At 40.3% G+C, this 13,120-nt stretch overlaps 1 protein-coding gene across 4 annotated transcripts in view; it reads right to left on the bottom strand.

The window, feature by feature from the left end:
- Positions 1-13,120, bottom strand: part of LOC115581552 (ADP-ribosylation factor-like protein 15) — a 105,967-nt gene that overhangs the window by 38,008 nt on the left and 54,839 nt on the right. For all 4 annotated transcript variants that reach the window (XM_030416726.1, XM_030416728.1, XM_030416725.1 and 1 more), the window contains one exon: positions 10,498-10,706. In XM_030416726.1, coding sequence (XP_030272586.1) covers positions 10,498-10,706 — 209 coding nt within the window. The remainder of the gene's footprint in view (positions 1-10,497; positions 10,707-13,120) is intronic.

Below are 13,120 nucleotides of genomic sequence, written 5' to 3'. Positions count from 1 at the left end.
TGTATTGTTTTTGACCGTTCACTGACAAATAAAACTACCCCCAAAAAACTATTTTGAAAACTATTAGTCATACTGTGCTTTGAGAGGACATGAAGAGTCATGGTTAACTTCTATATAAAAAAAGATATGAGTAATTCTTGCAGACAAGTACATACACCAGTCTGAAGTATAAAAACGTATTATGTCAATTCCACACAGACCCTTGTCAATTAGCACCATGATGAGGATATGGACAACGCGATTGGTTTAGTCTATGAAGCTGTTGATTGTGGTGCCGATCTATGTGAAAGGGTGCAGTCTGGTTGTCCTGTCACAACATTCAGTTTGAGCCCTGAAGACAGAGACAGTGTTATCCTCTTATTGTCATGGAGAGTAGTGCTTTGGAGACTTGAGGGCACAAAGGCTGAAGGAAAGTTAGCCTTAAATCTTCTTTGGGGATAGAGTTAGACATTTGCATGATGGAAGAACATCCTCAGAGGAAGGCTCCATGTTCAGTCAGTGTGGTTAGAACAGAAAATCACCTTTACGCCAGCTGGATATCAATGCATTTGCTGGTATAGTTTTATGCCCTTATATTTTATGAGGTATAGAAACTATACTACTACTTCACTACTACTAGTTGTAGTATTAGTAGTAATAATAATAATACAGCTCAAAAAGCTTTGAAAGGAGCAAAGAGAGAGGAGAGAGAACACAGAATAGGGGATATATTTGTCTAAACTATGTGATACAGATCAGTTTTACCAGAAATTACACAACAAAAACTGTACATAAAAGGCAAGTTATTGCTAGACAACAAAACCACAAATCCTATCTGAAAGTCCCTGTGCGTCGGTGAGGTAGGCCTAAGTAAACTTTGATGGTGAAATTTACCAAGTTTTGAATTTCTGTGGTTGAGCACTTTGCATAAAGTTCCATACCTCAGATTTGCACACACTTGTGCATGTGCACACGTGTGTATCCACACACCTTCCAGGCACATTACGCCCCTGCATCTCCACTCAAGTGAAAAAACACCCCCATCACTTTCCCCACAGCATCCTAACAGCCTTGCTAGCTCCCAGACAACATCCACCCCTGTCACCCCTTCCTCAACAAAATCCTTGAAGAGGTCAACTGAGAGATTAAGACCCTTCAAATGGGGTCATGGAGATCAATGATCAAACAGAGAGTGCCACCCAGCCCCCTCCATGCCCCCACTTTATTTGAGGAAGCATGATAATAGAGACAAAAAGGCTGGCTAACAACTTCCCCACACCATGACCCAACCACGTTCTTAATCTCTGGCAGTGGCCCAAATCATAGCTGACAGTTCCCCCAGTCACTGATCAGAACATCTCCATTATTAGTTGTGATTCTCAGCAACGTGGGAGTAAAAGTCGCTGGGTGCAATGCAATGCTTACATTTTGAGTTCATTACCATCTCTTGAGTTTGCCAGGGCTGTACAATCATTACACACTTAGATAATGAGAATAAGAAAAGAATGTTACATGTAAAAATAAATTTCCTCTCACAATGGGTCCATTAATTATAAGACTTGGCAAAAACACGCAGTGACACCTGTCACACAGTGATCTATTTCACCTCCCCTGCTGTGCTCTCTCATCTGTATTGTATGCATCCAGAAGGGGCACACATGCATTGGTCGAACAAAACCGCATACATGGGAAAAATCTTTTGGTGTGGGTTTTCAATCATTATGTGAGCCACATTCCTGTGGACCACAGGAGAACAGATCATGCTGCAGAAAAACCCAGTCAGCTGTGGGGTTGGCGAGGTTGTTCCCTGCAGAAAACATGCCTTCCAATCAGTCTTCACACACTGGAGCAGAATCAATGATTTGAGAACTAAAAGCTAAAAAATTACATTGGGAGCTTAAAAGTGAAGAAAGAGAAAAGGAGGATATGGAAAGAGATCAAAGAATTAATGACACAATAGTTTGGCAGACTATAAAGGAACTACCCTGCGGCTATCTATCACATGAAGCTATGAGCACTATACGAAAACAAGGTACAGAGTTGTACCATTAGTCACTCACACTCTACATTGTAAGCGCAGTTAGGCAGATGAATTAATCTTTACAAGAGCAAGAAAGAAGAAAGGAGTAGGCATAAAGTGAGGGATATGATGAATCTGCAGAACCTTGCAGGAAAAGAGGAGAGAAAGCAAACATTTATTAAGAAATCGGCATACCTTTCTTTCATACTTTAATTCTGAATTTTAAAAAATCCTTCAGATTCAGATATAAAACATTTTTGATTACTCCTTTAATGGTTGGAATCCCTTTACAGGCGATCTCGGTAAAAATGACAAAAATGTACAGTGTAAAGACAAGAAAATAAAAGATGCACACCACAGTGCAGAACGAGTATATGTGTCAATAAAGGGTTAAATCCAAGGGGACTGGCCAACGGTGACTTCATCTGTGCAGTGCAGATGCAAAGTCTCACTTCACCACTCATCAGATGGCATTTCAGGATATGTGCAATGCTTTCTTTCGCTGTCTATCACCCCCTCTCAGTGTGTGTAAGTGAGTCTCTCTGACACATTCATACATACACAGTATGTAAGTGTTACAACGTAGATATTAGACTGGAACGCGTTGAAGTGAATGTAAAAGGCTGCAACATCTTGTGACAACAGTACTCACACAGTGGGATTTCCACTCTATGCTCCATTAGCATCATCAATCAATCAATCATCATTCACAAACTGTACTTTAACGCAATTACATCAAGTTATGCCTGACATAAAGTCTAATGGGCAAGCACAGGAGTTTACAGCAGAACTGGACGTCTGACTGATTTTTCTCATGACATACTGTAGAAGAAAGGCTTGTTTATGCAGGTCTTGATAACAAGTAACAAGTCCTCAGTCTAGCTTGCGATCACGTCAGCGGCGCTAAAAAGCAGCCAAGAGAAAATATTCTATTTGTGAGTAAAATGATTCCCTCTCAGATAAACTGAAGGCGGAAAACATGTCACATATGGCATATATGAAACAAACAGTGTCTGCGTCATACATACACTGTGTCTGAGTGCATTTCTGCCAATCTGTTTCGATCAAAATATGGCAAACTGATGATTAATATTTGTTTGTATGTTGGTTGGTGAGGAGGTGAAAATCTGTCAGTCTGGCTACAGTCGACTTGATTTCCTGGAAATTGATACGAGAGCTGGAACAGTGTTTGAAAACACAATTAAAGAATTAACGCCAACCTTCTGTAATTTACTTGATTATTTTCACTGGTGTGGCAGAAAATGTCCTCTGAGTGTATGACGCATTTGAATGGCTGCTTGTCTGTCTGGTGTAACTTTGTCACAATGAATAAGCACATCAGATTTAGCTTTGGTACACTGAAAACAGATGTGCTCCAATTCATACCAGGCACTGTTTTTCCTCACAGTGGACTAAAGGATAAAGGGACTGTTCCGGACTGGATCGACTTGAGTTTGTGCGTGTGTGTGGATGAGTGAAGGACTGAGAGTGTGACAGAAAGAAAAGATAGTGTAGAAGGGGTTCCGTTTCTGTTCAGTCATTTGGAGACTTTGACCACATTGTTTCAATGCTTCCATCTAGGGGCGCTGTCACACTCCCACTTTCGAGTTTGGCATTTTACTGCTGTTGCCACCCCTTTTTACGCTGCTTGAAGATTTTTTTTTTCTTTTTATTTCATTCCAACTTGCCGGTTTTCTCTTATGTTTTCAGCACATGTCAACCCAACATGTCACCCACTGATTTGTGGACTCCCATTTTCCAGCTGGGCATCTTACAGCCATTGCCATCTTGTTTTTTCGTGGCCAGAAATAACCATATTTAGATGATGGATGTGTCGTAGAGGATGTATACAATGTGAGCTGAGGAGGATATCCTGATTGGATCTGACTGAGAACACACCGTGGTTGCAACTTCTCAGTCACAAGGTAGCCATGCCTTAAAAAAGCATACCCTGCTTTACCTATTTTACTCTAATTGGGACCATAATTTACAAAATTAACATGATGCTGTGTTGGAGAAGATTTGAAACTAGTGACTGAGACTATAAACTCATTAGAAAACTGCTTTCTGAGGTACTAAATCAAGTGAGAATTGAGGTCATTTTCTCATAAGCTTACATACGATTGGACTTCTCTATGCAGGCAATGGAGACACCCCCTGCTGGCCATTAGAAAGAATGCAGATTTAAAGCACTTTGCATGGGCTTCCATTTTCAGTCCCAGAAGCTCCATCTATATTTTATAAGGTAATGGTTTCCACATGAGACAGTTCTACCGTGCAACTCAACCCATGTTCTTTTGCACTCTTCAGGCAGTGTTTCATCAGTTTTGTTCTGTCTTCTATCTCTTCTTCAAATAAGACAAGCGCCAATAGAAGACCTCTCCCTCTGCCTTCAAACACTGACAGCCTTTTCTCAAACAAGAGCCTCTCGTGGATGCAGTCCATTAGGCCCATCCATCCAAACAGACCTGCTTTGTTGAGGTGTTATATCAACAGGGTGACCTCCCCTCCACTCCTCCCCAGCTTCCTTGGGCCCCCAACAGCAGGAGATTGATGTCAACAAGGAATTTTGTCCCACATTTCCTCGTCCAGACCCACCCTGCTCCTGAAAAACACTTGCACCAGCACAGTGGGCCCCAGTGAGGCCTTAACAGGCCCAGTGAGCTGCATTACCCCACCGCCACCTTCTCTCACCCCTCGCTCAAGCAGTGCCAGAAACACCCTAAGTCCCTAACATGACACCGTAAACAAGGAGTGCCCCAGAAAACAGCAATAGCAAATGGTATGTATGTGTGTTAAGGAAATGAGCCACCTTGTTCTGTCAACAGTGTGGTTGCTGTGAGAAGAGGGCCAACATGTCAGAAGAGCTGCCAATAGAATTCAGACCAACTAAAGTTGGGCTTGTTTCATGGATGGTGCTCATCAAATATTCACTGGAATCGGCAAGCTACTACTGTTTTTGGAGGAGTTCAGATGGAGAGCTGTTGCAGAAGTCTTCTAATACATGTTCCAATGTTCCAACACGACAACACATAATTTCATCTGTGGGCCTAATCGAATTTAACAATTCTCTCTCTCTCTCTCTCTCTGAGGAGATCAGAGAGAGATGCGCCCTCCTATATCTAGTCTCGAAGATAGGTGAGAGAGCAGCGAGATAAGATACGCTCTCTCTCTCTCTCTCTCTCTCTCTCTCTCTCTCTCTCTCTCTCTCTCTCTCTCTCTCTCTCTATATATATATATATACACATACATATATATATATATAGAGATAGATAGATAGATAGTATATCTGTTGAGTAAGCCACAGTTAGAGAGCTATGTATCAGTATTTTACTGTTTATTTCTTAAGCAAACCTGGTTTTGACTTTTTTTTAAATTCCGCTGCAGTTTATCATGTTGTCATATAGTGCCAATTTATTTTTGCTCCAAGCAATTGAATATTTGTAGTAGGGATTTCCTTGAGGTGCTATTAAAAAATATCAACCCCTTTATGGAACTTGCCTAAACTGGAAAAGGTCACACTTACACAAAGTTTGATCAGATTTAAAACCATAGTTTCACCATAGTTTTTTTACTTGAGTCAGGGATTTAAGGGGGGCACTCTGGCTAGACCAGCAGCTTTATATCCATGCATCACATATGACCATGCATGACCTCTTGTTTTAATTTAGAGTGACCTGTTTAACAAACATTTAGACATGCTTAAATCATTTAAACATTTCAAAAGGGATTACTAAGGATGTAACTTTTCTGGAGAAAATTGTTATGGTGGATCAAAGGTTATGACTCTTGTTGAAAAGGTTATCCTAAAAGTGTTGTGGATTACAGTAATCTGAATATTATCAAAGCATTTACTTAAAAAAAAAAAAGATTATTGATGAGTGGCTGATTATGAGAAAAACATGCAATTCACATTCTAATGTTGCTCAAATTACCTTCTACCACTTAAATTTAGCATCTATTAAGGTTGAAACCTACAATGGTGAAAAAAAAGAGAAAACAATAATCTTCTCTACAAAGTACAGTATTTGTACACTGTACCCTCCTAACCCGGCGATGACCTAATGAACAGTACAGCTTCTATGATGCAAAAGTTTGAGTGAAGTAACTCCACTGGCCCATAGCATCTCAAAGTAATGTGCACTGACCCTTAGCAGGACTTAATAAATAATGAAAAGATACATTACATACTAGGTATATATATGGCGTCTTACACAAGACCATGAAAGGATACAAGCGTAACTAAGATTTTTTGGGTCCTGCGGAAACAGACATCGCAGTGCGACTAACGCAGAGACTTTTTCTGGTATGGATGTGGGAGCAAGAGGAAAATGAGAATGTAAACCCACTTTAATTGGACTTAAAATCATCACTTTTTCCTCATTGTATATTTTAAAATTCTTAGTGTAGTAACGTTGTTGTATGTATGCCCACACAGAGCATATAACCACATATAATATCTCATATAATGTAGTTCTGCAACAAATTCAATAAGAAACATAATGCAAGCACACATACCCCAGAATCTAAATAAATTAGTGATACTGTATGTGTTAAGTGTTTTCAACAATGCAGCTAGACACACTGTACCTAAACAGACACTTTCTAGGGTTCACTCGGAGGCCTTGCTGTGATGCTCCCAACAACCTTGCTGTTGCTGCAGAGGATGATAAAATCTTAGAAATAGGAAGTGGCACATCTTTAATTGAGCTTTTATCTTCAGCTGAGGAGACACGCTGCACTTATACTGTACCAGCACAGCCAGTTTTAAGAGTGGTTTGCCACCTGTTTCTGACATGTACCTTGGTACTTTTAGTGTAACTTTCATTTAATATTAAGCAACTCAGCTCTACAGTAGAGCATTTTGACAACCTTTATCAATAAGTAATGTGAACACATAAATATTCCCAAACTTCCTGAAGACTAACCATAACCAAGGAACCCTAAGGAACAATGTACTCACCGGTGGGCATAACGAGCAAAACCCTCTCAATTCTGTTTATAACTACAAGACAAATATCAATTTTAGCGTTGCGTTAGTGTGTGAGGATACGTAATAACTGCTAATAGTTAAAAAAACATTAACTTTGAAACCTGTACAAGTTTTCCATTTGCAACAGAATTCTGTAATAATGTTTTAATCACAAGCTATACCATATTTTATCTTTGTATGTTTCTTAAATGTAAAGTCCCATAACCAAGGTGAAAGCTGCTGTGAACTGAAAGCGATAACATGGGAACCTGGGGAGAACTGAAAATAAACTCCCGGAAGACCCCTGCAGATGTTGAACAAATGTTTGGTTAACATATGGAGAGTTTGCCCTCTTGCACTCTCCAGTGGTTGAGTGGGCATCAATTTCCAGCCTTTTTTGCTGCTTTATTTTTAACAGTGTGGCTCGGGATATTACTTGAAACTAGAATGCTGTTAATGAGAACAAGCAAGGGTGAGCTTGACGTACAATAGAGGCAGAGAATCAATTATTTCTTTCATAGTTGGTCTAAAATGTTGTTTCATCTTAGCAAAGATTAATCATGAGTCACCGAACACCAAGCTCCCTCAGTGACACAGCCATGAGTCAGACAGGGATGGTAACACTTATAACAAAGAAATTTCAACCACATTACGAACAATATACACACACTTATAAATCCATGGAAAATAAGGGACTTCTTTGCACCAACTACTGAGCCCAGCGCTAAGAATGCAGCATTCAGAGACCCAGTCTATTATTAGTCTGCGCAAATTAAATGAGCAAATTAGATGTCTGGCTCCACTGACATAAGATTTCAAAGCTTTATGTCAAGATTTAAGATCAACAACTTGACATAAATAAATTTAAAAGGGAGGTATGAAAGTGGATGTTTACCTAACCATAGTCTGTATAAGAAATATATAAAAGCAACTAGAAAATAAGTAAAATATTGCAATCTGCATGTAAGGGTTTCTTTTGTTAAATGCATATAAGGACAGTGTAACTGAAAATCAGAATCAGAAATCCTTTAATGTCCCGCAGACGGGGAAATTTGTTTGTCACAGCAGCGACAGAATATTACAAAAACAGAAACAATAGCAAAAATAAGCAATAAAATTAAAAAGGGAAGAGATAGACAAATATACATATTTACATGATAAATGCATAAATGTCCACATGCCCAGTTATGTTTAGCTGATAGACACAGTATGAAAGCAACTACAGCAGTAACAACAGAATCCTCAGCTGCCCTGAACAACTCATTTTATGTAAGTCCTTCACAATGAACTGAAATGGACCTTCTGTCAAGGTGCGAAAAAAGCCTTTAGGCAACATTTTCGTCATCCCTCCATGCCCCATCAGTCCGTCTCACGTGTGATCAGTGTTTGCAAACAGCTCAGATAAGTCAATACTTCCAGAGATTGATGCAATGGTGGCAGAGGACATATCACGCTAAAACCAGTGGGCAAATATGGGCAGCTCACAGACTGGATTAACTGGCTACGTTATGTGGGCCGACAAAGAGACCGGTGTTGTTGGGCTAGAAGTAAGCTCTTTCCATTTAAAATATCAATAAGATTAGTGGGTTTCCTTGACTATAGTGGCTTGTGGCTCAAGTGCAACCATGTCCATGCTAATTGGCTTACTAAGTTAAACTGATTCAGGTGGAATTGTAGAATTTCCTTCAGATGCATTTTGTTTAGGTCACAGCAGAATCTGGTATAAAAAAACTCTCTTTATAATATTCCACTGCAGATTTCACATCACTGAAGAGCAGCAACACCGGTGGTCTAGGCTAGGAAATGCAGATGGTCCTTTCTCCAGGCATCAGAAACATTTAGTAGGCCTCTGTAGATGATACATGTGTATACTGTATGTCTGCATAGGTGTGATTTTGTCAGTGTCCAGGAAAGTGAGGTTCCCGGTTTTTGAAACTTGAGTGAGCATTGCACAGGGAATGTTATCCACAACATGCCACTCTAAGAGGCTCCTTCTTGGAGGAAAGTAGCGTGGTAAAGCATGGCTGGTAGAGAGGGAGAGGGAGAGGGAGAGAGAGAAGTGGGACGGGCTGCCCAAGTTGTGCTGTATTTTATTACTGCCTCCACTAACAGTGATTAATTCTGTCCTCAGGGGAGGTGGTGATATGACCTACGACCAATGACCACTACATGACATTTCTACTATCTTTGAACTATTACAACCTGCCTGTTGGTGGAGTGGAAACTGCTATTTGCCTATAGACCTATGCTATTCATACATTTTCACTACCACCGACCATTTACCAGCATGAATACAAAAAACGCATCATAGAAGCACATGCCCTACAACAAATATGAATGTATTCAAATCGCTGAGATTGAATCCTGCTGCATTAAAAAAAACTCACTGATATTGAAAAATTGTTTTGTCAGATATTTGTGTTAAATGTTTTCTGTTTATACTGACGGGATAAGTGTTTTTTGTTCAATTTGAGTGAGCAGTGGTTTCTCAAAGTTTTATTCAGATAATCACGTTCCTTCTTTTCCCCAAAGGAACACATTTCTGCTGTTTGAATCCATATTCATATTTATCTAGGCACTTAAAACAGTATCCTTACAAGGGTAAAAAGTTGGTCTGTTCATCAATCAGGATGACATTTGCAAGCCTCTTTTTCAGCAGGATGGGCAGTGTAATACTATCGAAAAACGAAGCACACCTTGGTGCACCACTGAAGAGACACGTTGACCAAGTAAACCAAACAGCATTAAGAGCCTTTTGAATCGCGTGAACCTTAAATTTAAGATTTGTAATGCTTTGAAGTTACAATTGTTCCTCCAACACAAAAGGCATGTTTGTTGAGTTCAAGAATGTCTCAAGAGTAACTCCCACATCACCCATTATCATCCTCAGTTGAGGTCAGTAGTCCTTGTCCTCTGATGAGAAGCTCTGATAACTCCTTCTTGAGCCATCAGATGGTTTGGGGAGAGCCTTGTTCAAGTCATCCAAAAGTCCACATTCATCCTTTATGACAAGAGAAGCTGTAGTCCTTCATGACTTCAATTTAATTTGAGCAAACCCAATTTTGGTTAATTTTGGTACGTGTGGACATGGCCTAAAGAGTCTCTTTTTTGACAGCCTCCCTCAATGGTAGTGTCCACATCAGGTAATCGGGCTACTTGCAATGACAGGCACTTAAGACCCTCTGGCCAAAACTCATAGAAGACGCTATGGTGCCCCTTATCATGGCTCAAATGAAAATCCTGCTCCCACCCTCCACTGAGGTCTGGAAATTAGTCTTCTAGAGATGAGGTTGGACACCAATATGTCAACAGCGCTCAGTATCTAATTCTCAGGCAGCCAATAACTAAAACAGAAGTCTAAAATTAAATGCAACTCGTCAGGCTATTCCAGCCCCATGGCTATCTCTGTTATTACCCAAATGAGTCTTGAAGTTACAGTGAAAAACTTTGGAGTATCCACCCAGAGACATAAAAAAAAAGAAAAAAGGATTAAATCAACACCAGAACTGTGAGTGGGCTCGGTTACCTGGTTTGGCGTCCTTGCAGCAGGCTTGTCCTGGTGGTTGGCAAGGATGAGGAAAGGCAGTGTGCAGAGCTGCGGGTGCTGCAGGGCTGAGTGGAGCTCGTTACGTGCTGCCTCAAGGTCCTCATCTGATGAAGCGCTGTCCAGCACGAAGACTACACCCTGCGACCCTTGGTAGTAACGACTCCAATATTTCTTGATGTTGTCAGCTCCTGTAGACAGATGTGATGCCATTTAACTTCTGGAGTGGTGATTATCATAACTGATGTTACTGTTGTCATGTGAAACCTAATGAAAGAAATGCCCACAGTACAGATTGGACAGTGGATTTTCAGCAACCAAGGTATTTTCTAGGTAAAAAACGTTTTTATTTCCAAGCCATTACTGCTGTAGTACTGTTTGGAATGGTATACAATCATTTGGTGGAAAAGTATCATGAAAGTATGCAGTACAATTTGAAGTAAAACATCCAAAGTATTTATTACATTTGATTTGACCAAAATCACTAATCTCTTCAGCGTGAATTTCAGTTCACCTCTTTTCAAGCCAAATTTCCCAGTGGATGAACAAGCTATTGTTAAGAGTCTGGGCTTATTTTCAAAACCACGCTGACATTGAGCTCGGTGAACAACATGTGGTTTCTCTCTTGTCTCATAATTGGGAACAAGAACATCCGTTCACAATGGCTTAGTTTGCAACAACTTTATTTGTCTGTATAACTAACTTGAGGAAGAAACTGACATGCTCACAAAATGAATCACTCGTGTCCGTTCTGCACTTCTTCACTTCCCCCCTGCTTCAACTACCAACCAGTCCTGTCAGATGATTACTTTACCCATTTCTCACCTAAGGCAAAACATTGTCACGTGATTAGCAGAGCTCTGTGGGGGCATTTCCTGATTGACCAATATCAGGACAATAAAATCCAGGTCCCTGTCATAGCAAATTTCTCATATCGAACACTATATCTCTATTTAATACCCAGAAAAGTGAATCAGTCTGCATGTACCAGTCTTGAAATGGGGTCATGAACCAATGTTTCAGTGCTTCCAATGTATCTGGATAACAGATGCACAAATATAATTGGTGAATACAACCGTGACTACAAACAGAAACCCAAATATTCTTGATACCATAATCTTGTCCCTTGCCAACGTATTCTGGATGCAGTTGTAGATGTTGTCAAACTGGACACCGACAGTACTCTGGATCCGGCCACCTTTTAGAATCAGATCTAAAACCTTTGCTCCTAGATTTAGTAGTGAGAAAATGCAATTTCTGCTCAGTATTTATGGCAGATTCTCATCATATTACTTGTCAGTCCATGAAAAAAAGAAAGAATCTTGGTTAGGTTAGGAATGACAGCCAGACGACAGCGTCTGCTGTCACCCTCTAGTCGTGATGCAGACAAACTCACTCAACAGCACAAACCATGATATGCTAGTCATATCCTCCACGTTACTCATGCACCTTTAGAACTGGGACATCTTGCTCTTTTTTGGATGACTATTGACATCAATTGTGACTGACTGAACACATGTTGACCACAAATGCTGATCTTCTTTGAAGAACAGGAGGTCTGTATAACTCCAAAGATATATTTAAGATGGACTGTCATTACAGAGAGATAGTGTCCCAGGTTATCTTTGACAAGGGGAAAAAACCATCATAATCTTGAAAGAATTTTCTTCTTTACATTAATTATGAAGGTTTGCTCAGTTTGAGGTTGTTTTTTTTTTTTTTTTTAAAAGATGTTCAAGTAAGGCCAGATGGAGGGGGAGATACTTTCGTTAACTCAGCTCAATGGTGTCCTCTTCACAACATGTTTTCCATTACGTAGTCCTCAGTGTTTGTTTGTACATGCTCACCAAACTTGTAACCACCACAACTCATCAACTCCAAAAGTCCTATCACACTGCATTAGCAAGTACATGTATTTTCCTCTATAAGGTTTTACTTGTACTGGTTAAAATCATCCTCCTGCGTCTGGTGAGGTTCCTTCCTTTGCAATCTTGTGACCTGTTGTTTTGCTATTGTTGCTCATAGTAAGGTTATTGCCAAAGAAGTGACGAACTGTGGGGCTGGCAAATGTTTGAACATCACGAAGTGCTCTCAGTGACATTTACTCCCTTCCCGTGTGCTCTCCCTCCCTTCCTTCTTTCCTCCCCCACTCTTTCTACTCACACCTCTCGAAGGAGTGGAAAGCTATCAGACAAAGTGGCACTTGAGAGATTGACTAGGAAGTTTCTCTCATCTTTGCCTGGAAATGGTGGAATGTCAGTCACGTCTCATTGGATCTTGTTGGCAACTTCTGCCACCTATTGGTCTGACAGGAGGATTTCCAAACATGACATCATGATTCTTAGGGGATGCTGGCAGTCAAACTACATACCATAAATCAAATAAGTGCACCATGAGTAATACCTCATTGCTTTGCTAATTTCCTTCCTGTTCCCTCTCCTTTTCTGCCCTTTAACAGTTTCGTTTATAGTCTCTATATCCACTGAGACAGAATTAGCCAAAAGTCACCAGCACAGCACATGAGGCAAAAATAGCATGTCAGTTAAAGTCATGTGTTTTACTGACCCTGTCAACCACTGACTCATCAGTTGAAGAATTTGTGTCT

Source organism: Sparus aurata, chromosome 5, assembly GCF_900880675.1.
Source record: "Sparus aurata chromosome 5, fSpaAur1.1, whole genome shotgun sequence".
NCBI classification, from domain to species: domain Eukaryota; kingdom Metazoa; phylum Chordata; class Actinopteri; order Spariformes; family Sparidae; genus Sparus; species Sparus aurata.
This window is presented reverse-complemented; position numbering and strand designations above follow the sequence as displayed.